Source organism: Meriones unguiculatus, chromosome 11 (assembly GCF_030254825.1).
Source record: "Meriones unguiculatus strain TT.TT164.6M chromosome 11, Bangor_MerUng_6.1, whole genome shotgun sequence".
NCBI lineage: Eukaryota > Metazoa > Chordata > Mammalia > Rodentia > Muridae > Meriones > Meriones unguiculatus.
Genome location: NC_083359.1, coordinates 6,656,808 through 6,684,272, shown reverse-complemented (window position 1 = coordinate 6,684,272; position 27,465 = coordinate 6,656,808). Strand labels below are relative to the sequence as shown.

Sequence of the window (27,465 nt, the reverse complement as noted above, 5' to 3'; positions counted from 1 at the left end):
AGTGCCATCCTTCATGAAACCTAGGTTCTTCACGGGGCCAAGGTCATCTTCCTGGCAGCTTGGGGATTATGGAAACACAGAATCCCAAGCTGCTCAATCCACATCTCTGCGAAGCAGGCGCAGATCCTGCTATCTTTGGAAAGTGTACCAAGAGGCTCTGATGCTTCCAGATGGTGGGGAACATCTCCACTGCAGAAAGCCATTTTCTTAGAGGATGAGACCCTGGAAGGCAGGCCCCATCATTCCCTGTGAATCTTCAGCATTAGGAATGTTTATCATCCAAGGGCCGAAACATGGCCTTGTGTTTCTAGGGTTCAGTGTCTGGGAGTTATGAGAACCACTCCTTCCTTCACCCACCAGTGAACTGGGACCAGGTGTCTGTCAGCACACGCAGTGCCACCCTTGGCTGTCCTCTCCTTCTCTAGTTTCTTGTCAAAAGTTATCCTCTCCCTGCCCAGTAAAAACACAAGCCAGTCTGGGTCAAAGGATGTGTGCTCATTTCTCACTAGAGTCGCTGTCTCGTTCCACACAGGCATGAAGGGCACTGGCTGCATGCGTGAGCTCCAGGACTGGGCTCACTGGATTTCCCACTCTCAGGTGTTAGCTGGGAAGTTGCTGCCCCAACCCTACTCCACGCCTCGGCACCCTCATTTGCCAAGTGGGGGTAAACAGCCTAGCCCACCTCAGAGGGTTATAAAAATCACATGGTTTAAAAATGATTATGAGCTTAGAACAGTGCACTCAACAGATGGTAGCCTTTATCAACAGCACCATGGAACTTGAGAGCCCTCCTGCCCCCACCCCTTTCAGGTAAAACATACAGGTTGCATTTTCACCCTAGTATGACTTTGTTATACTTTGGAAAGTAAACAGCACTAGGCAATTTGACTCGAGGCAGCCTTCTCTAACTTGACACATGTAAGCATGCCTTCAACCGGTTGAGCTGGGTCTCTTGGAGCTCCCAGTGTTTCAAGAAATGGAATTAGAATGAGCAATGCTGATCTGAGGTGATGAGTATGCTAATGACAGTCCTGGTTTGATCACTGCACAATACACCTCACACTGACACATCACATCACACCCTAAAACCTTATAGGTCAATTAAAGTGATGGTGATTGAGACAGATGTGAACATCTGCCACAGCCTCTGGCGCTCTTCCTGAGACGCTAACTGTATGGCCAGGTCCCGTGGCCAGAGATGACCAGAAATCATTTCCACCCGGACACCTGTGCTCCCAACCTGCTCTCAGAAAAGCTTCTCCTCTACGTCTGTTCTTCTACCTGCATCATCTCTCTCCTGGTCCCCACCATCCTGGCTCTGGTGCCAATTCTCCTGCCCCATGTTGTCTATCTCCTCACTATGGTTGTTTGTATTTTCTTAAGACAGCTATCAACCTAGGGAGAACACACTCTGATGAAGCCCACAAGAACAAGAGAAGAACATACAGGTCAAGAGTTACAAAGGCAAGCTGCACCGAGGAGCTGCCATCTGTGGCTTGCCTGGCTTGTGGGCTGCATTGGCTGCTGGCCTGATAATCCTGCTCCCTCAGCCCAATCCTTGGGGGCACGGATCACACCCACTACCCACATGCTACGCCTTAGCCTTATTAATTCATTGTTGCCAAAATATCCCTGTAACCGATATGGGAAAAACCCAAGGCTACTTTTCTCTTGCTTCTTTGCCAAAAGAAATCATTGCCATTGCCTAGTTGGGCCTTTCTAGAACCTTCTTTGATGTGAACAGATAGGGGCACTTCTAGAATTCCATTTCATTGAGTGTTGGGTGTTTATCTTTTCAGGAAAGGAAAAGGGAAAATGGTGTAATTACATAATAATCTCAAAAAGTGAAAGAAATAGTGTATAGAGAGCTCCTTAACTTGCCCATGTCATTTAACAACAGAGCTAGCTTTCCTAGCAGCCAGAGTGACTCTATCAACTTCTTAATTGCCCCAGGACATGGGGCAAAGCCTCCGTCGTCCTTCCTCAATGTGTCATCAGTAAGTTTCCAAACATTTGGGTAACATTTGCCAACAGTCCTTCCTAATGGAAAGCAAGAAGGGCAGCTGCTTGCTGGCAGATCACAAGCTCTGACACTTCAGTGAACCTACAAACAATTTGCATGGCATTAGGTATTATAAGTAATTCATGGATGGCTTAAAGTACGCATAAGCTTCTATGAAAACGCTATGCTGGCGGCTTTGTATAAGAAGCCTAAGCATCCAATGGTCCACAGATGCTGAGGAATGAGTATGGTCTCTATAATCCCAACCCACAGCACAATTCAACACAATGTACTCACTTTGAAGCCTGGATCCACTCATCATAGAGTTCAAAGGTCATAAGAGGCTCTGGCAACTCTCGGAGATAAGACTTCAAAGCCCCTGGGCATAAACACAGTAGCTGTTACAACACAGCAGGACAGACTGCAGCAGCCTGCGTTACTCCACTTGGACAAGATCAGTGGTTTCCCATGTAAACAATTAGTTGAGTATTATCTCACCTTCAGCTAGCTCTATAACTAAGGTAGTCTTTCTTCAATGATTAGAACACTCAGTCCTGAAAGAGGGTCCCAGGCAGGCATCTGAGGCACTATATTTGGCACAGAGCCAAATGCTGCTCCTGCTGTCCCTTCCCCGGGAGGTCCGGCTCAGCCCTGAAGGATGCCCACCTGCAATGGCATGGGGGTCTGCCGAGTACTCCTGCACATCCACCACGCAGCAGTCCAGAGCAGCTTTCAGCTTCTTCAGCTTGGAGGCTGAGGGGGCTACCCGGAAGAGGCCCTACCAACAGGACGGAGGGGTTAGAGGATGGCCAGCAGCTCAAAGGAACAAGACTAAACCGGAGCGATGGAAAGCCTACCTGCTCTTCCCTCTACGCCGCCCTCCCCCAGCATTCTGACTGCTGCCAGGTTCTGATGTCACAGCTGCCTTCTTTCTGGGCATCTCCTCCAGACTCAGTAGTCCACCATGCTGTTCTCAGTGTCACTGCCAGTGGCTCCCTGAACTGACTTCGTAAGTATTGGGGATCTGAACCTTGGATTCTCAGGTGCCTGGTTCTTTAATACTTAAAATAAATCTTGAAGAATCTTCCTGTGAGCTTTCAGATATGAAGGTCCAATAACTTCGAAAAACAAATGTCTATGGCAGTGGCTCTTAACCTTCCCTTTCACTCAGTTCCTCATGTTGTGGTGACCCCTTCCCCACAACCATATAATTATTTCAGTTGCTACTTCGTAACTCTAATTTTGATGCTGTTGAATAATAATGTAAACCCATGTTTCCCAGCGGTCTTAGGCGATCCCTGTGAAAGGGTTGTTCGACCCCCCCCCAAAGGGGCTGTGATGGTTGGGAACCACTAGTCCATATGCACAAGCATGTGTGTGGTTGCACATACACTGGGAGGCACTGAATGAACCAACTAGCATCTGCGTTCTGAGAAGAAGCAGCTATGCTGGTGGCCTGCAGAGCTCCAGGCTCCATTCTAAACATCACTTTGGTATTACTAACACATAGGCCCAAGTGAGCAGCCTCAGATTATACAGTAAAACCAAGGTGGACAGGGGTGTTTTGAAGAGAAGATGAATACAAGTCAGAGATGGGAAGGAAGGCCAAGCCCCAGGGGAGTGAAGGGTAGAGCCCTCTGGCTTTCTGAAATCCACTTTAGATGCCCCACAGACTGAAAAACAAGCTGGCAAGTTGACTTTCACTCCTCTTTGGTTTCACGGCAATTGAGAGTTCCAAGTTCCTTCTGAAGAAAACATTCCCAGTCTACAACAGAGTTTTTGAGCTGCTGGGATGGCCAAGTCCCTTCTCAGTGGAAGATGTGGTGATTTGGATGATAGATGTCCCCATACGCTTAAGCATTTGACTCTTGATCCCCAGTTGATAGCACTGTTTGGAGTGGGTAGGAGGTGCAGCTTTGCTGGGGAATGACATCACTGGAGGCAGGCTCTGAAGCTTCATGACACTTAGAGTTTGCTCTCTAAGTTTGCTGTTAAGGATGTAAGCCTCAGCTTCCCGCCCCTGTCACAATGCCTGCCTCTTTGCGCTCTGACTCTCCACCACGATGGACTCCAGACTTGGCCTGGAAGGTCAGTGAGCTCCAAGGTGGGGACTGGCAGTTTGAATGAGAATGGCCTCCAGAAGCTCATGTTTGAATACTTAGTTCCCAGCTAGCAGAACTGTTTGGGAAGGATTAGAAAGCTGACCTTGTTGGAGGAAATGTGTCACGGGGTGGGGAGTGGTGGCTTTGAGGTTTCGTAACTTCATGCCACTCCCAGTTAGCACTCTCTGCCTCCTGCTTAAGGGCCATGACGTGAGCTCAGCTGTTCCTGCCGCCATGCCTTTGCTCCACCATCACGGACTCTAACTCTCTGAAACCCTAAGCCCTATAATAAAGTCTTCTTTTATGAAGGGCCTTGGTCATGGTGTTTTGTCACAGCAAGAGAAGAGGAACGAAGACAGGGACCGAAGTAATATCATAAGGAGAGGAGGGAGGGAGTAGTGTGGCAGGCAGTGAACGTTGACAGTGGTTTTTGGAATTGTGCTTAGTAAGAAAACAAAACCTATGCACTAGGAAAGGAATGGGAGGCTGCTGTCGGCTGCAAGGAGGTATTCTTTTCCGGGCTGATAAAAATCTTCCATATTTGTCAGTAAAAGAAAGGAGGTGATGCAAAGTGGAGAAAAAAGGTAAAAGGTGGGGAGGTGGATCTAGCTAGAGGTAGAATGTCCCAGGAAGGGCAGAGACCAGAGAGGCAGGGACAAGACAGGGAACATTAGAGGCCAGTTCATCAACTGATGCTAACTAGGTATCTGACAATGCTAAAATAGTGTTGTGGCTTACAACATATAATGAGACTATAGCAGATACAATTTGTTTCTAAATAGCTAAGGCAAGGATTAGGGGCAGCAGAGGTGGAGATGAACCAAGGAGGCTAGGGCCAAGACTTATTTTATCTTTGTGTAAGTTTTTCTATAATTAAAAGGAAAAAACAAGGCTGCATAGCAAGCACTATAACAGCTTGGCCTATAAAGTAAGATTCTGCCTTTAAAAAATAAAGTGAAGAGTAAGAAGAAGGAAAAAAAAAGAAAGGAAATAAGGAAGGAAGGGGTAGAGATAGATAGACAGACAGACAGACAGATAGATAGTTAGATAGACAAGATAACTGTTAGCCTTTACCATGAGACTTCCTTGGAAACCTAGGAGACCAGACCCTTCTTACATTTTTCACTGATAATAACTGTGAAATTGTAACAAAGTTTTAGCCACATAAAGATAAACAAAACAAAACTCCCAATTTATTCCCCGCCTTTTTCGGTGTGAATGGGTAATGTATGCAAATGTGGGCATGTGTGAACATAGGGACACCAGAGGAAGACACTGGGTATTTTCCCCTTTGCGCTCAGCCTTAGTGTCTTGAAAAGGGGTCTCTCCCTAACCCTGGAACTCACAGGCCTGTGGCTAGGGAGGAGTGCAGTAAACCCCAGAAATTCTATCTTGTACCCTCCTGCCCCAGAACTAATTACATGAGTGTACACGCAACCATTTCTTTATCACATTTTAGTGCTAAAACTTAAAATACATGCATCCACTAATCATATTTACTATTTACCAATTGAATTTGATGATAGTGTTCAGTCTCAATCCTTATTTTTATGGTCATGTGCAAGATTGTTTAACCTAAGAAATCCAGGCAGCAGCAAGAGCTGCAACCACGTTTCACCTATTTACCCCTGAGCAATTTCTATTAATTAGACTGAATGATACCAACAAAGTGCCTGTGCTGTGGCCATGTACTTATCTTTTTCTTTGAGACAGGGTCTCACTACGCAGCCCTAGCTGGCCTAGAACTCACTAGGTGCACCATCCTCAGCCTCCTGAGATCTGGAATTAAAGGTATACACCACCATGCCTGGTTGGCCAGTCTATAAGCTGAGAGTTGTGATCTTTGATCCATTGCCCAATCCATTTTGTGACTGGATTGATACTATCCTCTAGCTCTCCAGATCTTTACTACATAGTTGGTACAAAATCTCTTCTTTGTAAGATGGCTTCTTCATAAAGAACCTGAAAAATCTCACACTGAAGACTGTCTTGTAGTTTCTTCCCATTATAACCCCTTGTTTCAAGTGTTTGTACAATATACCATTGCCTGTTCTCAACACAAACACCTTATGAAGCCAGTGTCCAGGAAGGAAATCACAACCATGGTAATTGACAATAATACTACCTTTTCTCATCTGATTCTCTAACTCATCAACAATTCTATCGTGGTCTAAAATGAGACAACTGTATTCATCATAGCCATCATATAGAAAACTGCCCCTCTTGAGCTATATCACCCATATTTTTGTATTTCAGTCCTGATCTTGATGCAAGCTCTTTGCCTAGTATGGTTTTCCACCTTGGTATTCTGGTGATCCTGATGTTCAGAAGTTTCATGGTCCTCCTTCACAAGCAGCCAGCTCCTCACCTCATGTGCCACTTACATTTTATTTTTAAATATCTACTATGCAGAATAGGCCTGGCACACAAAGAATAGCCAATGTAGATGCGCATAATACTACTTTTGCTCTCTTCCTCAACCCTTCAGTTTGTCCTACCTGGCCTCGGCACTCACTTAGAGAAAACAGCCTGTTTTGGACTAATCATGCTTATTGAAGAGAAGCTAGGCTCATCTCTTCCAGTCAGTTTATAACCCCTCATCCCATGTTTACATTTTGCTCAGCATCAAATGACTCATCTCTTCCAATAAATTTATAACTTCCTCAATCTAAGTTTACATTTTGTTTAGTAACAAATACCAAGCCCATAGCATGCCCTACAAGAATACAGACTGGCTGGTCAGGCTACAGGAAGACGGAGTAAAGATGTTAAAATAGCCTGCAGATGAAACCAAACAAATGACTGACTAGGCAAGACAAACAATAGTCCTTCCTTACAGAAGGCTCCTAAAAGAACACTCTAATGTCACCATCAGTCACACCTGATTGTGACAAAGAAGATCTGTACAAAAAAGGAAGAGATGCAAATGGGTAAGAGCTCTACTCACAAAATCAGAAACTTACTAAGCCAAATGAGGAGGGGGAGGAAGAGGAGGAGAACCTACAGGAAGCAAACAGAGCAGAAAAAGGGAGAGGAAAATGAAGGAGAGGAGAGAAGAAAAAAAAAGCAGAGGAAGAAGATATTAGAAGGAAGAGGAGGAAGAAGGGGGAGGAGAAGAAAAGAGTGAAAAGAAAAAAGGGGAAAAGAAGGAGGATAAAGAGAAGGAGAAAGTAAGATTAATACTGGTAAAAGCAGCAGCAGATTGCTCAAATCACCAAATCACATTAAATATGAAGAAGCAATGTCTAGAATTTGGTCACACAGCCCTTGTAGGCAACAGCCAACCTCCCATAGTCTTCTGTTTTCTCTGTGAAAGTGAAAGCACTCAAGAGAATGCAGTGCCTGTTAGTACCTGCAGAAGAGACAATATTGCCTGTATCACCACATACCTTAATTTAGGGACCCAGGGTGGGGATGCTACAGGTAAGAAACTCTTACAGACCCCACCTCTTAAAAGAACAGACCAGCTCAGGGAATGGGCATGGATGCTTTGTGCCCATCCCTGCCATAAGTGGCTTCTCCTCCCTACCCCAAGCTCCCAGAATAACGACTCACGAGGCTAACTAAATATTATACAAATACCTACGCCATATAGCTAGGCTCTTTTCTAACTAGTTCATAACTTAAAATAACCCATTATACTAATTTACATTCTGCTCTGTGGCTGGTTACCTGTGCTTAGGCACCAGGCATCCATCTTTCTCAGCAAAAGGCTAGCTGAATCTCCCGCACCTATGGCTATAGGCCATAGGGGTTTTTTTGTTTTGTTTTGTTTTGTTTATTGTCAGATAATGCTTCCATACAGACACAAGATATTCCTTCTACATACCTCTTCCTGCATTCCACACTCCAGGAGCATCGTTACACATGCCTCTATAGGGAAGGCGATCTCTCGGCCACTGATCATGAGGTGCTCCTCCAGGGGCTTCCCAAAGGAAGGTTTCTCCACCCAGGCCTCTGGGGAGGGGTGAGCAAGAAAGGGGTTAGTTAGTAGCTCCCCAAGGCCACTCATGCCAGACTCTTTCTCCCCTTGTCCAGATTCTGCACAAAGTACCAAAGAAACAGAGGGTGCAGATGGATGACTATTCTGTGGCTTAGTGGAAAACGGAAAGGCATGGAGAGAACTGAACCTGGCCCCACCGGGGTTAATGTGACCACCACGCTGCACATACCTAACTCAGCCCCTTTGAGCCCAGCTGTGGGTCACTGACAAACAACCAGCTCAGGGAGGTCTACCAGCTCTTCTAAACACTAGCATTTCCAGCAGAGCGCAGGTGGGGAGCTGTCCTCTCCCAGCTCTGAGGGGGGCTTGCACTTACCCTGCTGTGCTTTGATTTGGGGCAACACAGCCTGCAGCAGTGTCAGCGACTTCCTGTGGTACTCAGCTTGCACTTCTATTAGCTGAGAAAACACAAGAACAAACATTGCCTTTTGCTAAAGGGAAGCAGGCTTCTACACTGCTGTCCATTCTTCACGAAGGCACTCGCTCATGGAGGAAGAAGGCAGGATTGCCCTCACCCTCCTCCAGTGACAATGTGCTTCAGCCATGATGAAAAAAGGGATTACTCTAGGTGGAAATGTGGCAGGCATAGAGGAATAGTGGAAATCGGGAAGGTATAGAGGAATCTGCCTAAGCTGGAGCCTGGCTTAAAGAACTTGCTTTGGATCACCTAACCTCACCTGGTTCCCCCATCCTCAGAGCTAAAGGTAGCAAAGAAAGGTGCAGTAATTCATGAATGTAAGCAGAAAACACATGTGGAGGACCATCTGCCTGTAAGATATACACACAGTAGGGTGGCCCAAGTGCACACTGATTTCTGTGAATCAGTTGAACATGTAACCGGTCACACAGAAAGTGGTTCTACTCCTTCAGATAGACTGGAAAGCATAATGGCTTTGACTAAAGTCACGTGGTGCTGGGAACAAACTCCTTCAAGGTGTTCTGCTCGCCATCCTATCTTTTAAAGAAACAACTGCGATGCTGCTTAGGGCCAAGGAAAACTCATGAGCAAGAGTGACTTCACGTATTTCCTTGCTGTCTATCTCCCCAAAAGTAAATAAAAGTCTGGCATGGAGCAAAAACAATGACAGCATTAGTATGGAACAAAAGGGACCTGAGGGCTGAGAAAACAGCACGTGAAAGCCAGGGAAGCAGCCTGACAAAGCCTGGGCGCCAGTGATTCATTGGCTTCAGTGACTCTAGACTTTCAAAGTCGAGCCAGTGGAATGCCTTTGAAAATATACTAGTGCAGTGGCCTGAATGAGAAATGACACCCATGCACTCTGTCATTTGAGCACTTGGTCCCCACGTGGTGCTGTTTGGGACTGGGGTTCGGGTGGTGGCTTGCTGGAGGAACTATGTCACTAGGGACAGGCCCGGGGAGGAAGAAGCCTTGCCTGCTTCCAGTTGGCTGTCTCTGCTTCCTGCCTGTGTTTGAGGATGTGAGTTCTCAGTTTGCTTCTTGATCTCCATGGGTGGCTGCTGCCATGCTTTCCTTCCATGATGAGCCTGTATACACATCTGGTACCATAAGTCCCAAATAAAACCTTCCTTCCTAGAGCTGCTCTGGGGCATGGTATTTGACAGCAGCAACAGAAAATCAATCAACACAACTACTTTGAAGCAGGTGTTCCACACTGAAAGTGATACTTACCAGCTCTTTTGTAGGCAAGTAGGTGTGCGTGTGTGAGAGAGAGAAAGAGAGAGAGAGAGAGAGAGAGAGAGAGAGAGAGAGAGAGAGAGGGAACTGCAAAAGTCTGCACTCTTCCTAATGCCAGGGAAGCACCGCAGCCCATAGTGTGCACCTCGGGGCACTTTACACTTCTCAGGTCTGTCTGCCCACCCGCTACTCTCTCTGGCTCACTTTTCCTATCCCATCATTTCTTTGGTCATGAAATGAAAGCTGGTGGGTTTTAACTTTATTTTCAATGTTTGGAATAGGCCCACTCAACTGTTTCCCATGCCGTATGATTTCTGTCAATGCTTTCCTGTTATTTATTTAGCCTTATATTCACTCTGGCAGGGAGTCAGGGTCCAAATTATCGGGGATGTATGACTGAAGTGCAGGTGACTCAGATCCTTTCTCTGGACTCTAAGAGGCAATCAATCACCAGGCCAAAACAATCATTGCTTATCTTCTTGCTTTGAACTTGGCCAAAAAAAAAAAAAAAAAAAAAAATCTTCACTGGAAACAATATGCCTTTGTGGGGAGTTGAATATTTTCCTAATCTTCTCAAATCCTTTGCTGTCACAAATCTAGGCTTCTCAGCATGGGTCCTCCCGACTTTCTGGGTTGGGCCTGTAACATCTGCCTGTAACATCATTCTCCTTTGTCTCTACCATTGTCACAGTGCCACAGCCTTCCTGAGCTGGCACAACCAGGGGCATCTGCAGACATCCAAAGTCCTCTGGGAAGGAGAAAACATCACTCTTGGTTGAGAATCCCTGCTATGGGAATCCTCGGGAATGAGGTTCTGTTTTACGGTTTTGGAACAAATCCACACAAGGACGGCAGAGTTCACCTAGAGACTGAACCAGCCACTCATTCCCCCACTCCCACAGCGACGCTTTCATGCAATCAGGAGGCTCTAGTTTTTACGCCCACCTTCCCTCGATGCCCACACGATGACACTCACAGACTTTCTGCAGTCTTGCCTTGGTGGACCCTTACCGTCTGAAAGTAGTTTGCATAGTCAATTTCTTTGGCCACAAAACTGTACATGTCGGCGGAGAGCTGGTCCTGTGCAAGGTAAAAGATATGAGTAAGGTTAGAAAAAAAACACTGGGGGAGGGTGGCTAACCCCTGTGCCGGGCAGCATGGGAGGAATGGGCTTGAACTCTGCTGCACCTGATTTTCAATAGTGTGTGACATATCACATACTCTCCCGTGAGGGCTTCCGGCTGTCCCAGCCGTGGTTCTAGAAACGAGTGGCTATGACAGTCTACCATGCTAGACCTTCACCCAGAGCTGAACTTAACAGTTAGTAAATCCAGGCTGGTGTGGCGAAATGCAAATGCGCTCTAGGCATCTCTGCAGCCAGCCCTGCCACCTGCGGCAACTCCAAGCTCACACCGTAGCTCACCTTCCTGCTCACCTTCACCTCACACTGACTGGATGACCATGAGCACGTGGGAAAGCCACAGACAAACAGCGACTTGCAGAAATCCCGGATACACAGGGTGCACAGTGGAAAGGATTGCCAATTTAAAATTCCGACCTCCTCCATTCTTGTACACACATTTAATAGAGTTAAAAGTTCTTCGATATTAGGACTTGGATGGCAATTGCCCTCGAATCTGGAACATTTTATTATGAGGAGAATGGGAACTGAATTATTATGAGAAGAACTGAAACCCATTCTCAGTTCCAGAGGGATAGCCACAGTATGCACAGTAAGTGTTCTCTGAGCAGCCTACACTGGTGCTGATAGCCTCTTGAGGATGTCATTCCTCTGTCCTTGTGTGTGGAAACCACGTGGCATCCAGAGGCCATAACCTCTAGAAGACGCACTCACTGAGAAGAGCCTGGACATTGGAGTGAAACAGGCAGAGAGGTAGCACACAAAGCCATCACAGATTCTGGGCAAACAGAAGCAGGTAGTCCCCTGCTTCAGAACAAGCTGGCCTTGTGAGACCTTAAGCAGTGGGCAGTGCCCTTGGCCTCTCCAGCGTCTCACTGAGCTGGCTCTCCTTGAGAACATGGGGAGGGGAGGCAGGGGGAGCCTTTTCCAGGATCCTTACAGAGTTCTTGTGCATAAGGCAATAGAACCAAGTCACGTAGATAGAGGGGGAAACCTGACTTTTGGGGACCTCACTAGGACCTCTCACCTAGGTTTAAGTGGAGTAGACCAGCCTGGGCTTGGTTCATAAGCAATTGAAGGAAGAAAGGGAGAAATAAGTGAACTTTCATTCAGAAATGCCTAAGTGTGAAGCTTAATGCCTCAAAAAAATTCTCAACCAATTCTTTTAGGTCAGTTCCTCACCCCCTGGAAAACTGCCCTCAAATCTTCTATCACCTGCATTAGGGCAAGTGGATATAAATCAAGCCATAGCTTTATTTACTTGCTTTTTTGGAGATGCTGAGGATTGAACTCAGGGTCTTATACGTGGTAGAGAAACAGTTCATCTCGGAGCTACAGTCCCAATCCCTTAGAGAATAGCCAAGTTTGTCCTTTGGGGTCAGTGTGTTACAGAGTCCAAGGACCTTTCCTATCTGTTGATGATTATCTCAAAATGCTCAGCTTGGTGAAGGCTTGACTGTTATTTGCTGAATGAACAATCAGCAACATGAAGTCTCAGAGCAAGCAAATTTGACAAAGAATAAAACAGGCTCAAGACCTCTTCAGCCCTTTCCCCAGGGCATCCCCCTTCCAGGCTGCCTACTGCCAAATGTTTAAGAGGAGGCCTCATCTGGAGCCCACCACAAACGCCTTCCCTAAAGCAGCTGGGGGCAGGAGACATCTACCACAAGTGTGAGACAGCTTTCACAAAGGCCAGAGGGAAGCAATCCACGACCTGGTTGACAGAGGAGAGGAAGAAGCCTGAAGGACAGATTGCTACGTCTCATACACCTGCACATTCAATGTCTCAGCTCCTTGGTCAACCAGTCACAAAAAACAGGATGTTCTCCCAAGAAGATGAAAGGATTTTTTTTAACATGTACAGTTAGATATCTGTGCAATCAAATTTAACAGCACAGTTTCTGAATATGCCAACTGTAAATAATAAAGGCAAAAACTGTAAACCAACTTTGTACTTACACAAACCATCTATAAAGAGGAAAAAAAAAAGCCTATCCTCACCTATCAATGTAGCTATTGGTGTTGGTTGTCAACTTGACTATTATCAGTGATGCCTAAGAGTACTGAATGCCACCTGTGTATCTGTGAGGGGTGTTTACATGAAGGACAGACTAGTGAGAGAGTGACTGAGGAAGACGCCCTCAAAGACGTGCCTGCCAATGAGGGCATGGCCCAGATAAAAAAAAAGTCCAAGGAAGAGCACTGTGTGAAGCTGCCTTTGCTTCTCCCAGTTTGACTCCGTCCACTCCTGCTGCATTCTCTCTCTGCTGCCATCATACCCTAGCTTCTACGGTATTTCTCAACACCAGTGACTCTTCAAGAATGGTCTAGGCTTTCAGTGCTAGAAGGGGCCTGCCAAGGCACCCAGCTTCCTGCACTGAGCTGGCTGCCGAACGCTGTGTCACCCATGTGGAGGTGGCTTTGTGTGCCCGCAGGACACCACCGTGAGTGTGTGCAGAAAGGCACAGAGCTCATGTGGTCAGATTCCTGTCTTAGAACTCCAGAAGGGGCTGTGCATGATGACGCTGTGATGATGAACTCTCAGTTTCCCTACAGACTCCAGGATATCAAAGATGCCAGAACTGTGGGATGTTTGCTACAGACACTGAATTCAGTTGTCCAAAGACAGGAGTCACATGTGCCGCAGGGAACAGAGCAGGAGGCGTGAAGCTATATAAGCTGGTGGAGCTCAGACAATGCCACCATAAGTCCCTGGTGCCAGACATGACGGCAGAGACTATGGCATCACACCTGCTGGGTTTTGTCCTGGTTTGGTTAGATCTGCTGTTCTGCCCTCATCCCTCCCTTTTGCAATGGGAATGTCTGATCTGTGCCACTGCAAACTTGTCCTTTGATTTTTAGGTGTTCATACTTAAGCAGCTACCCTGAATCTCAGGAGACTGTGCTTTTGAGGGGTGTTGGAGCTCTAAGTCAATGAGAGCTTTTGAAGTTGGACTGAATGTGTTTTTCATTATGAGATGAGCATGAGCCCAGGGGGCCAGGGGTGAATGTTCTGTTTTGAATATGAAATGCCCTCAATGACTCGTGTTTCAATGTGTGATCCCCGCCTAAAGGCACTGTTTTGGGAGATTGTACAGAACCTTTAGGGCATGGGGCCAAGAGGGTTACCAAGAGGCAAGACTTGAGCTTTATGGCCTTCCAGTATGTTCTGTCAAGATGTGTGTGTGTGAGGGGGAGAAGTCCCAGCCATATCCCCATGGCCATGGAAGCAGCTGACACAATGCATTCCCTGTAGTAACAAACTGTGTCCCTTAAACTGTGAGACAAAATAAAACTTTTCTTCCTCTCGTTGCTTCTGCCAGTCACTCAGACACAGTGATTAAAAAAAAAGTAGTAAAATATGAACAATGCAGTGTAATGTTGTTTTCTAGTTTTCTAGCACAGAAGAGCACAAAAGAAATAACCAGATTCTGACAGGTGGGGATTACCTCCATGAGCACGAAAATCTGTTTGCCTTGAATCTGTTCTATCCACTCACACCATTTCATGCAGGTGCTTGGTTAACTAAAAAGCAAACAAACAACAACAAAAACAGGCCCAGACTGCTGTGTAGGCCGCTGACGTATGGAAAGGTGATTCTGCTGCTGGGCAGTTTGTTTCTATTTCCTCACTAGTATAGTATGTAATAAGTTCCCGTTCACATTGTTCCAGACCCTGCTCTATGGCAAAGCGGGCAGCTGATTTATGATTCTGGACATCAGAACTGAACTGTACTGCCAAACACCGACCAGAAAGATCAGTTCCTACAAGGAAAAATTCATAAATGTTTGTTTACCCTGATCATTTTCTTCAATCACCATCAAATATATGAGAGAAAGTCAAATAATATGTTTTCAGTTTATTTTTATAGAGACTAACTTCCTCTGGATTTATTGTGTCTGTCAATTCCATTTATTGCCCACTGTCAGTTCTTCAATGTGTACAGTGAAAAGGAATGGTCTGCAGTCCTATGACAAATGCTGGGTTGACTTTTTAATTTATATGTTTTTGACTGTATAACTTTAAGCTTGGAGCTTTACTGGGAATTTTCCGTTTTGTTTTTTTTTTTTTTTTTGCCTCTTAGGCATGATGGCTAGACTTGGAGGATGCTGTGAACTACTTTCCTTTTTCTAAGGCTGATTAGTCCAGTGTGTGTGTGTGTGTGTGTGTGTTAAACTTTGGCAAAATAATTCCTTTGAAGACAGACCTTGTCAAGAATGACAGAAGAGAGCTTGCCTCAAAAGCATGAGTTCAGTTTGTTCACGCTCATGCAAATGCCAGGTGGCCTGGGGCCTGCCTGTCCTCCCTGTGTGGTGTGCAGGAAGCGGGAGAGACAAGGGATTCCTGGAGCAGCCTTGCCAGCTAGACAAGATGAACTTGTGAGCTCTGGGCTCAAGTGATGGGCGTTGCCTCAATATATAAGGTCGAGAATGACCAAGATGCCTGCTTTCATCCTCTGGCCCCCACATACATGCACACACAGCCACATACACGGCACACATGCATGTGTGCACACACGAGTGTACCCTACACAAACCAAAAATAAATACATGGATTGTTTAAAAATTTTCCTTTTGGGGTTCAGTAAGAAAAGTTAATTAGAGGGTAAAATGCATTACAAACATGGATAAAATTGTCAAAGAATAAGTTTAAGAACTGATATTCCCTTCAGGTTCTTTAATCTTAGACTTCTACGTAGAGAAGTGTTTCACAACCTGTAAAAAAATCCAATATTAAAAAGAGTCCAATGTTGTTTTATGCAGAATACTCAAAAAACACTAAGAGAAAATGAAAGAACAGTATAAAAATATGATTTAAAAAACAATTACTGAGAATTTCCCCAAATTATCAAAAATCCATAGATCCAGGAAAGAACACCATGCTGAATTAAATGAACATAAAAATTGCACATAAATGCACAATACAACATTTAAATTTCAGCAGTTCAAACAAAAAGACAAAATCTTGGGGAAAAGTGACACAGGGGATAAACAAGTAAGTTTAACTCGGAATACATGCAAGCTAGTATGTAAGCATGGAATATTTAAAATATTAAGAGAAAAACATTAAAATTACAACTTAGAATCCCATACGCTGGAAAATTATCTTTTAAAAGTAAAGGAGGAATGAAGCTATGGCCAGACAAAGAAAGATTCAAGAGTTGTGCTGCCCTAGACACACCATGGAAGAAATAAATGTTAGAGATGATTGCGCAGAGAAAGAACGTGACATAGGCCAGATGCTCAGAGCCCCAGAAAGAAAGAGCACAGTAGAGCAAATGACTGAATGAAGATGTGCCTTCATGTGACTGAGGATGTCAGTCTCGTGTGACGTAGAATGTCAGCCTCGTGTGACGTAGGATGCCTAGGAGAAGCACCTCCGGCCGCATCTATAAGGACATTTCTAGAGAGGTTTATCTGAGGAAGGAAATGTATCCTGAATGTGGTGTTGACACCGTCCCATGGGCCAGCGCTCTTGAGTGAATAAAGCAGGGTGTGTGTGGGGGAGGGGCAAGAAATCCAAGTGAACGTCATCTGTTTCCTAACTGCAATGTGACCAATCACCTTATCCCCCGCCACCATGCCTTACCTACCATGAACCACTGTGTCCTCCAAATATTAGCTAAGATAAATTCTTCTTTTCCTAAGCTGCTCCTGTCCTGCGATTTGTCACAGCAAAAAGATTAACTGATAGTGAAAATAACCTAACAATTTCATTTTAGTAAGTGGTCTCAGGGGTGACAGTCCACAAAAACTAACATTAACAACAGTGTATTCACAATCGAGAGTACTTTGTTACAGAGGGCACTTTGGATACAGAGAGAGCACACATGAACCCCGAGTTCCCTCCCTGGAGCCCACATGATAGAAGGAGAGAAACTAGTCTCTAGATTTGTCCTCTGACCTCCACTTGCGTGCCACGGTGTGCATGCACACAAGCACTTAAAGACAATAAAGAAATAATGCACATTAATAAGAAGGTACTTTTCTACTTATGAGAGAGTACGATGTTATTTGATAATGGACTTGAATTAGCTGTAAATTCTAAGTTCTAGAGAAGCCACTGAAATGGAAGCAAAATGGAAGAGTGTTGCTATTTTAAGGGGTGATTTGAAATCAGATAAAATACTAAAATACTCAAACTTACAAACGAAAGAATTATAGAAGAGACATATAGGAGCAATGGCAACATATAGAAACAAAAAATACGGGTAGATATAAACCCGCGCTATCAATAATCGCTCTAGACAGCAATGCTCTAAGTCCACCGCCGGAAAGACAGAGACTGCAGAAAAGTGTTGTAAACAAAGCCCAACCAACTATATGAGGGCCATGAAAAGCCTCTTTAATTCCCTGCACCTGGAGTTATAGATAGTTGTGAGCTGCCAGTGAGTTGCTAGAAACTAAATCTGTGTCATTTGCAAGAGCAATAAATAGTCCTAACCACTGAGCCTATTGGGTCTCAAACACGGAAGAAACCTCCTTTAAAGGAAAAAAATGCACAAATAGATTACACATAAAAGGAAGAGCCACACCTGGGGGCACGTGTTTACAATCTGGGCACTCTGGAGGTTGAGGAAGGGGATGAAGATGCTGAAGCTACTATGAATACAAGATAAGATCTTATCTCACTATTCTCCCCAAGAGAAGAAAAGGATGTAAAAAGATACACTGTGCCAAGACTAATCAAAAGGTGAGGACTGCTTCATTGTCATTTCAGATAAAGCACACTTTGGAATAAAGAAAATTACTGGAATGGGAGGGGTAGTCAGAACTCCATTAGAGAGGACTTAATACTCTGGCAGACATGGTAATCTTCAGTGTGTGTACAGAACATCAAAATACATTCATTAATAACTTACAGAACTCCAAACACCTCCACAGTAGAAACTGGAACAGCAGGCCGGAAGTCAGCACAGACATAGGTGAGCTCAGCAGCGTCACCAGTGGCCCAACTGGCCCACACCCTCAACTCCAGCAACTCCTACCATTCACAAACTCACATGCAGTCTAGACCAAGAGGGATCACATTCTGGGCCATCAAACATACTCAGCAAATGGAAAAGAATAAAAGCCTTACAATGTCTTCCTTCAGACCACAGTGGAATTAAATGAGAAACTGATATCAGGCACATTTCTAAATAATAACCCAATCAAACACTTGGGCCTTTCATGCCTGTTCAATGCTGCTTGCAGGCCTCACACCCATTCTGTGAAGTAGCAGTTGGGAAGACGATGACTACGAAGGACTTCCTACTGAGGCACGTCAGATTCCAATTTGTCAGGCAGTGAACCAATGGACCAGACACTGGCACAAGTGGAAACAGAGGGCATGGATACAACTGTATGTCTCTGCAGGAGACAGGGTGTTTACTATAAGCATCCTGCTCTCTGAGCTCAGAACACATCTCCCAAAGCCCAAGGATGTTCTCCAAAGCTCTGATCGTCCCACCACAATCTGGCCTCCACAGAAGACAGTCTTCCTTCTTTATTGTAAGTGAAGTGAGTGCTGAGTATGCACAATCCTATCTTTGCCTTCTAAAAACTAAACAGGCAACAGTATGTTTTGATTAATGTCAACTGAAGACAGATGGGGAAATACCAGTTCTATGAAAACACATGTTTTCTTTGGCTCTCACAGTTATATTCCCCAAGTTATTTTACCCACACCACTTCAACAAAACAGCAACATAAGGGTCCGTGTTCAATCACAGGAGTCTAATGTTTCCCATTTATCATTATAAAAACAAGGATAACTTTATAACTATTTGTATGCATGTAGGAGAAATTATCACTAATTATAAAAATTACTTAAAAACCAGATTTTCCTTTTAAATTAAGAGTCTTACATAGTTATTTTTAATTAAGACTTTAAAATGGGGACTGGAGAGATGGCTCAGAGGTTAAGAGCACTGGCTGTTCTTCCAAAAGCCCTGAGTTCAATTCCCAGCAACCACATGGTGGCTCACAACCATCTATAGTGAGATCTGGTGCCTACTTCTGGCATGTAGGCACACATGGGCAGAACAATGTATAAATAAGAAATAAAATAAACCTAAAAAAAGAATTTAAAATGGGCAAAAGATCTGAACAGGCTCTTTCTCAAAAAATAAAAAAATGAACACAGGTGGTAAGGTTCTAACATCATTGCAACTAAGGAATTTTAAATTAGAAAAAAGGATATAAGGGCCAAAAACCCCACATATTGACATTGGACGACGAGCAACAGGTGAGGAGTGACAGGAATGCTCCTTGCTGCTGTTGGAAATGCAACATGCCAGAATAAAATGAAAACACGTCCACATACAAACACAAAGCACCTGCGTTCCTAACTGCAGCAACTAAGATGCTTCTTGGGAGATGAATGGACAGATGACCTGTGCCACATCAAGGAAAGGCACTCTCTCTGCATTTTTAGATACCAAGCTCTTAAGCCACAAGACAGCTTGAAGAAAACCTTAACACCACCTAAAAGTGCCACAGAAAAGATGGCTACCTGCTCCATGATAGCAGCTGAAACCAGTAAAATGACAGAGGGAGCAAGAAGGTGAGTAGCTGCCAGGATTCGGGGTAATCCCCCAAACTGCTGTACTATCCGACACACGTTGCATGTTTGTCCACACTCCAAGCATGACCCAGCAGAGAGCCCCGGTGTTAAGTGGTGCATGTGGAGTGAGCAGACCCCGCTGCTGTGCTGCAGCCTGCCGACGGTGGGGATGGTTATAAACGGGCTCGGGGACTGTCGTTATACTCTGCTCCATCTTCTGTGGCTTTGAAGGTCCTCTCAGAACAGAATTAAAGTGTTTACTACTTTAAAACTTATTTTAAAGGTTTAAAACAGGCAAACATTTTACTTTTCAAAAGATTTGAGAAAGAGCTGTTTGACATGGGCCAATGTTATCTCTCTAAGCATCCCTGACTTGTTTTTCAGAATCTCCCCCTTTTTTTAATATAATTTTTCATGAATTACATTTATACACTTTGTATCCCAGCTGAAGCCCCATCCCTTGTCCCCTCCCAATCCCACCCTTTCTCTCTCATCTCCTCCCTGCCCCTTCCCCAGTCCACTGATAGTGGATGTCCTCCTCCCCTTCCATCTGATAGAGGTCTCATCAGGACTGTCTTTCATAGTCTTCCTCTGTGGCCTGGTAAAACTGCTCCTCCCTCAGGGGGAGGTGATCAAAGAGCCAGCAACTGAGTTCATGTCAGAGACAGCCCCTGTTCCCCTTATTAGGGAGCCCATTTGGAGACTGAGCTGCTACGGGCTACCTCTGTGCAGGGGGTCCAGGTGATGTCCATGAATGGACCTTGGTTGGAGTATCAGTCTCAGATTTTTTTGGTTCTGTTGTTCTCCTTGGAACTCCAGACTATTCCAGTTCTTTCTATCTCCCCCTTCTTTCATAAGATTCCCCATACTTTGCCCAAAGTTTTACTATGAATCTCAGCATCTGCTTTGATACCCTGCTGGGTAAAGTCTTTCAGCGGCCCTCTGTGGTAGGCTCCTGTCTTGTTCCTTATTTTCACCTTCTTCCAATATCTGTTCCATTTGCCTTTCTGAATGAAGATTGAGCATTTCACCCAGGGTCCTCCTTCTTGCTTAGCTTCTTTAGGTGTACAGATTTTAGTATGATTATCCTATATTATGTCTAATATCCACTTATTAGTGAGTACATACCATGTGTGTCTTTCTGCTACTAGGATAGCTTACTCAGGATGATCTTTTCTAGTTCTATCCATTTGCCTACAAATTTCATGATTTCCTTGTTTTTAATTGCTGACTTGTATTTCATTGTGTAAATGTACCACAATTTCTGTATCCATTCCTCAGTTGAGGAACATCTGGGTTATTTCCAGAGTTTGCCTATTACTAATAAAGCTGCTATGAACATGGTTGAGCAAATGTCTTTACATATGGCTTTCCACTGTCCATCTTCAACACGTATCATAATTTCTCCAGACCCGTTCCTGTCTGTGTCTTTCCCTAACATTCTGTAAGAAATCCTCCGGTAATTTCTTTGTATCACCGACTAAGTCTCCTGCAAGGTAGACTCTGCTTTTGACTAAGAACAGTTCCATGCTGGAGTTGCTTCTTCAATTTTTCCCATCTCACCTTGCATCTTTTTCATCCTATCTGGGAATCTGACCCCCCTCCACATGTGTGCATGTCAGACACTGTATGCTCATACACATAATCAATATACATTAAACTCAATTGTGTGTATGACCTTGACTTGCGGGACGGATTTTTCTAATTATTTTAACCTATCCTTAGAGCATTTGGTAAAAGTCGTAAATAAAGACTGTTATAATCCCCCACCCCCAACCCACCCTCAAAAAAAAAAAAAAAAGATGTTGAGCTAGATGAGTGGATATATAATAGATAAGGTACAGATCATGTCCAGATCAGCAGGAGAGAGAATTACACTTCAGAAATGGCACACTAGCTTAGCATTTGCCATTGACCTAGAGGCATAAATGGCCAGTTGGCCTGAGCCAATGAATCTGGGATCTGAAGCATTTGTATTTCTCTGCTTGGTTTTCACAGGATGGCAGCCTGGGAGACAGAGGATTCTTAAAAAAACCAAACCAAACCAAAACAAAACCCTTCAACTTGTCTATTCCCAAAGAGAAATTCTGAATTTCGTGTGAAAGCAAGGTCACCACCACCTGCACAGTGTGGCTGTAAAAGTCATGGATGAGGCAAGAAAGCCACAAAGAACAGATATGTGCAAGCAAGCAGCGCTTTCTCTAAAGCTGCATGGGGAGGCTGAGGACACGGCTCAGTGGCAGGCTGCTTGCCTGGCATGACCAATCTGGGCATTTGATACCCAGTGTGCACATGACCACATGTACACACACACACACACACACACACACACACACACACACAGCTTATACACAATAGGAACACAATGTGTTTGTAGGAGCGAGTTTTCTAATATTTGGGTCTAAATATAGTTTACACAGGTTAAGCTTTCTTGGGGACCCAAAGTGACACAAAGGCATGTAAAGAGATGTAAGCATACACAACAGCACTATGAATGTGCAGTTATGTCTTACACAGTGTGGGGGGGCATAGTAGATGGGAGCAGTCATGTGTGCAGTGAAGGACATCACCCCACAAGTGCCAGATCCCTGATCTCAGAATTAGCTGCTGTCTCTCTCTCAAAAAGGGAAATGTTTTCTTTGGTGATCTCCACAGCTAACACTTGAAGTGCCTCCCAATAGGTAAACATTATAATCATCACAGGACTTGAGGTTTAGTCCAAACTCTTCCCTGACCCTGGGGCCTACAATGTATTCCTTGGAACTCAGTTGTCCTAAAGCTCTCCACAAAAATGAATGCCCTGTGCTCTTTGCTTACGGCATGAGGTTTCCCTACAGACAGTCTGCTTCCATGTTCTAGTCGTCCTCACAGCCCTGAGTCCTGAGCTCATCTCAGACTCTTTGAAGATAAGAATAGGTGATGGGGACATTTTGATTAACTGAAGCATCTCCAGCCCAGTGTTAAGAAAACTCCACTGAACAGCACAGACAATCCCTAAGGACTCCTCAGCCTGTCCCAGGAGAGAAGAGCAAGGAGAACAAGTACCCGGCAAATCTCCACTCTGTTGGCAGCCTCCTCCATCTCCTCCCTGAGGGCATCGGCTTTGGCACCCGCAGGCTGAAGGCTGCTGGAAAGCCCTGAAGACTTGGAAGTCTGCTGCCACCTGATGGGAAACAAGAGAGAAAGAGATGAGCAGGAGTCAGGTGGAGCCCTGTGGGCATGGCAGAGTGCTGAGGAAATCCCTGGCCTCCAGTTGTCAGCCAGAAGGAATGACCAGGAGATACCAGTGCCATATCAGGAGAGAAGCTCACCTTTCCCCAGGGAACTGGGTGAAGCTGAGGATCAGGCCACCCTACCCACAGGACCAGCACCCTACAGTTCCCCACTGTGTCCTCTATGACCTTCTACACACTAAAGCCAAACGACAGTCACCACTGCTGTCCTCTTTTCACTGACAAATCACAACTGTTGACATTTGTGGAGCAGTATGACCTCTGCAGTGCGATGAAATCAAACCAATTAACATACCGACCACCTCACTCAGTTTTTTGCTAGGAGATATTTGACACGCAATCAGGCTCCCCATACTTAATAGCGTTGCATTCCCTATTTCAAAGTTACCAGCACTGGCTTTCAGTGTGGCTGCTGTCATTCACTTAAGTTCCTCATCACCTCCTTAGTTTGGAAATGCACCTGTGTGGCTGAAGCCAATAATCGAAGCAAGGTAAAAGGGAAGCACGGGCAGGATTAAAGGAAACACTAATGGAATTAAAGGCCAATCCGAAGGTGAAAGTCTGAGCTGGTAAGCCCGGAACAGCATCACAGTGACATAAAGACTCATCTTCGCAGGGAGAATCCTGGCCTCTTGAGGAAAACACTTAGGAAGCACAGACGGAGAAATGGCAACACTTGTGTCTGGTTGCTGGAGTCCCCATCAGGGGAGAAGGGAAGGAACAGAATGGGCCCACAAGAAGAAAGGGCTCAGCAGGGCTCCTCTTCTGCTGAGCCTGAGACCTCACCGGCTCACAGGGGCCAGCAGGTGGGAGGAAGGACAGGAACAGTCCATTATCTTAACTCGCCCACTGGCTCTTTTATCTTCGCCAGGAGAGTCAGAGCTATTTCTAGCCTGTGAGAAGCACGGCAGGGCAGTCAGGATGACAAATGGCAGTCTGGGAAGTCAGGAGGATGAGTGCTGGGAGAAATGGGTGGGGAGTTGCCTGCCCAAGATGGCCTGATGGAGCTCTGGTAGGAATGGGTGGCCATGGTTGCCAGGTGTTTCAGCTGAAAAGAGAACTGAGAAAACCTCCTGGGACGTCTCTGTGAAGAACTGTGGCAAGATGAAACAGTTTCTTTTTAATATAAGTACAGACCAAATGAAGACTTCCCCCCAACCCCCAGATCATGTTGGCAGCCTGGCAATTGAGAGGTACAAATACCAGGACAACATCCTCCCCTTCCTAGTTATGATTCAAAAATCAGCAGCTAGCTAATTGATAGTTCTGCTGGAGTTCTCTTTCTCTTGTTATCTGCAGGAAAAAAAAATAACAATAACAACATAACAATGTGGGGCTGTCGGATTCAAGAGGGGCATTTAATAGCAGAAAGTCATGAAGGAAGGGTTCTCAGGCTTTCAGAACGCAATGTGGGAAACCATTGTACAAAGGCTCTCAGACCTTGTGCTGGTTACAGACTACAGGGAAGACACAAGTCCTGGGAACCATGCTGGTTCAGAGATACGAATTTAGAGAAATTTGAAAACCAGTATTTTAAGCAATTTCTTTAAGCTGAAACAGTAAGAGGAGCTCAGCAGGAAACCCTGAATGACTCTTCCTGTAGAGATGTGCTCTATCCAAAGCATCCATATGTGGGCTGGCTGGAACCATCCACAGGCAACTATTTAAATAAAAACATTAAAGTACTGAGGGATTTGGGACACACAAAGTATGGAACCTCACAGCTGTAATTTATATGAGACAGCAAATACACCTCCATGTTAATTACAGGGTCAAGATATAGCCACAGTCTCATCAGGCTACCTAAGAAGAACCAACTAATAGAAGCTTTGAAAAGTGGGTGGGGTAGAGAGATGGCTGAGGGGTTGAGAGGGTGGACTCCTCTATCAGAGGTCATATCTCAATGCTCACAGCAGTTTCCTCTCAGTGAATTTATATCCATTTCATTGACTTGAAGCTGACGGGATGGGATTACTTAACCAGTGACAAATGCATGTGCTCGATTCAACCCTCATTAAACACTGAATAAATAGGATGGGTCTGACAGATTCACCAGAGTTGTGCTAAAATTCAAAGACCTCGCCATAGAAGTATTGATCAGGATGTGCTGCGTGAAGAGAGGTGAAAATGACTTTGGAGGGGGCTCCACATGGACACACTGAGGGATCTTATAGGGCACGGGAGGCAGACAGGACTGAAGAGAGTCTTGACAGCCAGACATGGGTCATCACAATTAGGACCTAACAAATGCAGCTGAATGGAAGAATGTAGTTGGTGGGGGGGTGGGGGAGGAGGGGTGGGGTGGGAATACTGAGAACCAGCTGCCTCAGGGGAGTAACTTGTGATTCCTGCTATTCAATATCACCCTGGAATTCAGTGTGAATTTCATGGCTCTGTCCTGACAGCTGCTCCTCGCTGATTAAGAGTGTAGCTTGAAGGGAAATGGCACGAAGCAGAAGTTGGCTGGCTGCTTGTTGTGGCTTTCAGCAACGTCCTACAGGGCAGATAAGCCCAGGCTACACACAGCCACTCAGAATCAAGCAGCAAAAACCTTTGCTGGGGGTGTCACTTCCGCCCTGAAGACCATCACCTGAATTGACTGGAGAGTGGGTGACCTGAGGGTTTGGGGCAGCCATCTCATTAGTGACTAAAGCAGAGTCATGAAGAAAAGCCAGCCGAGATAGAGAGGGGCCTGAGCCACCTACATACCGACCAAGCGACCTTCTATCCCCTCACTCACAACACAAAGTAGGCGACAGAAAGCCACCAATGAGATAAAGGAGATAAATTGTACTTATAAGAGGATGGTCTAAAAGGTCCGTTTTTGTTTTTGTTCTGTCTTACTTTGTTTTTATCTAAAATACAAAGGTGGCAGCAGGTTCGTTTGCTGTGGTTGGAAGGCAGGATGTCCTCTGCAGGCTCCTGTGTTTGTACAGTTGGTCCCCAGCTGGTGGCGCTGTTTTGGGAGGCTGTGGAATCCTATGGACGTGGGGCCAAGCTGGCAGACTGTGAAGGCAGGGATAGAAATGGATTGGACCTCCCCTCTAGCCAAGTCTGCTTCCTGATACTCTGTGATGTGCCCAGCTGCCTCAAACCCCTACCCGCTCAGCTGCCACCTGGTCTGGCCACCACACCTTCCCACCATGGCAGACTGTGTTCCCTGAACTGTGAGCCAAAGTACCCCCACCCCTTACGGTCCTTCTACCAGGTGTCGCTGACAGCGGATGAGAAAATGACTAATATAGGGTCCAAGCTTAAATCTGTAAGCACAGAAATCGGAAATGCAGAGTTACAGATTTCCTTGCACATTCAAATCAGCAACGGGGTGAGCTGAGGTGTGAAACTGTGCCAATCAGGGATGAGAGGCCCTACTGACACTTCCTGGGGCTTTCAGAAAGTACACATGGCTTAACCCGGAACAAAGACCGCCTCGGCCATGCCTCAGTGGCTGCTCCCTTTCTCATAAAAAGACCAAACAACAACGTGTGAGATGTCAATGACCTGGTTCCACGGTGACATTCGACGCCATGCAGAACATCTGCACTTTGCTTGTAGAAGCAAAGAAGACCCCGGGGTGAATACGCAGGGTTTTAAAGAAAGATATGACACCCCAAAACCCAGGGACATGGTGTCCACCTCATCACAGCAGAGAGAAGTCAACACTACCTCACTCCATCCATGCGGCTCTGACCTGACACCTGAACACTTGTGCCATGGGATGCCTGTTGGTATAATGTTCTTTTGGAACATATACACTTTACACCTGTTCATTCAAATGCTGATTTCTCTCCCCTACTCTCTGGTTTCAATCCTGACATTGCATTGTGATACTTATTCTAAGCATCACCTGTCTCAACTTTGTGTAAACATGCCAAAATAAAGCAACCAGCCACAATGTTGAGCAATGGAAAGGAAGCAGGAAGAGAAGGAGGTGCCAGAGTTCAGGAAGGTGTGGGAGGCAGAGGAGGAAAGAAGGACAGGAGAGAGTTGGGAGAGCGAGGCTGGAGGAGAGGTCTTGGAACAACATGGGGAATGAACCAGACCTGAGATTTCACAAAAAGCAAGTATAATGGGTAAAATCTCAATGTTAGGAAACTATGAGGGCTTGGAGGTTTACGATGGAGTAACTTGCCCAGCATATTGTTCTGGTTAACTAAATAAATCCAGTCTCTGTGTGGTGATTTGGTTATATAGCTGTTTATAAAAGCGTTAATAAAAGATAAACCAATAGTAAATATTAATCGTTTCATACAACAGATGCCATTTTATGCAGTATAGGGCCGTCATGGGTAACAGCAAACCCAAACTAACTCCTCATGCACCCTGCTCTCTGTTGCTGAGTGTACAGCATGGAGACAGCCTCAGAGTCATATCTGCATTATGCCACTGACCTTTTGTATTGATTGCTTTCAGTTGCTTGATAAAATATCATCAAAAGTGACTTATATAGGTAAATGTCTGTTTTGGCTTACAGTTTCCAAGGGACAGTCCATAATGGCAGGGAGGCATGGCACTGACTGAGCAGGAAACCAAGAAGCCACATCTCCAACTACATGTAGAAAGCACATCAGGAGCGGGGAGAGGCTGTAAAGTCCAAGTCCACCACCCTCCGCGATGTGCTGCCTGGAGCCAGGCTCCATCGCCCAGAGGCTCCATTACCTCCCTAAGCAGAGAAACCGAGTGAAGACCAAGTACGCCAACCCCCGACTGCATGGGAGACTCCACCCACCACAGTCTCCCAGGAAGGGAGGTGTCTTTCATAGTCTTCCACAGCCAACAG

The 27,465-nt window shown here is 45.4% G+C and overlaps 1 protein-coding gene and 1 pseudogene across 6 annotated transcripts in view; both read right to left on the bottom strand.

The window, feature by feature from the left end:
- The window catches only part of Arhgap44 (Rho GTPase activating protein 44), a 152,082-nt gene that overhangs the window by 26,175 nt on the left and 98,442 nt on the right, over window positions 1-27,465 (bottom strand). For all 6 annotated transcript variants that reach the window (XM_060363502.1, XM_060363501.1, XM_060363499.1 and 3 more), the window contains exons 7-12: window positions 22,498-22,615; window positions 10,776-10,844; window positions 8,424-8,505; window positions 7,934-8,061; window positions 2,669-2,780; window positions 2,300-2,381 (exon numbers count right to left, since the gene is read on the bottom strand). In XM_060363502.1, the coding sequence (XP_060219485.1) occupies window positions 2,300-2,381; window positions 2,669-2,780; window positions 7,934-8,061; window positions 8,424-8,505; window positions 10,776-10,844; window positions 22,498-22,615 (591 nt within the window). The remainder of the gene's footprint in view (window positions 1-2,299; window positions 2,382-2,668; window positions 2,781-7,933; window positions 8,062-8,423; window positions 8,506-10,775; window positions 10,845-22,497; window positions 22,616-27,465) is intronic.
- LOC110564565 (adenylate kinase isoenzyme 6-like) lies at window positions 5,652-6,625 on the bottom strand (annotated as a pseudogene).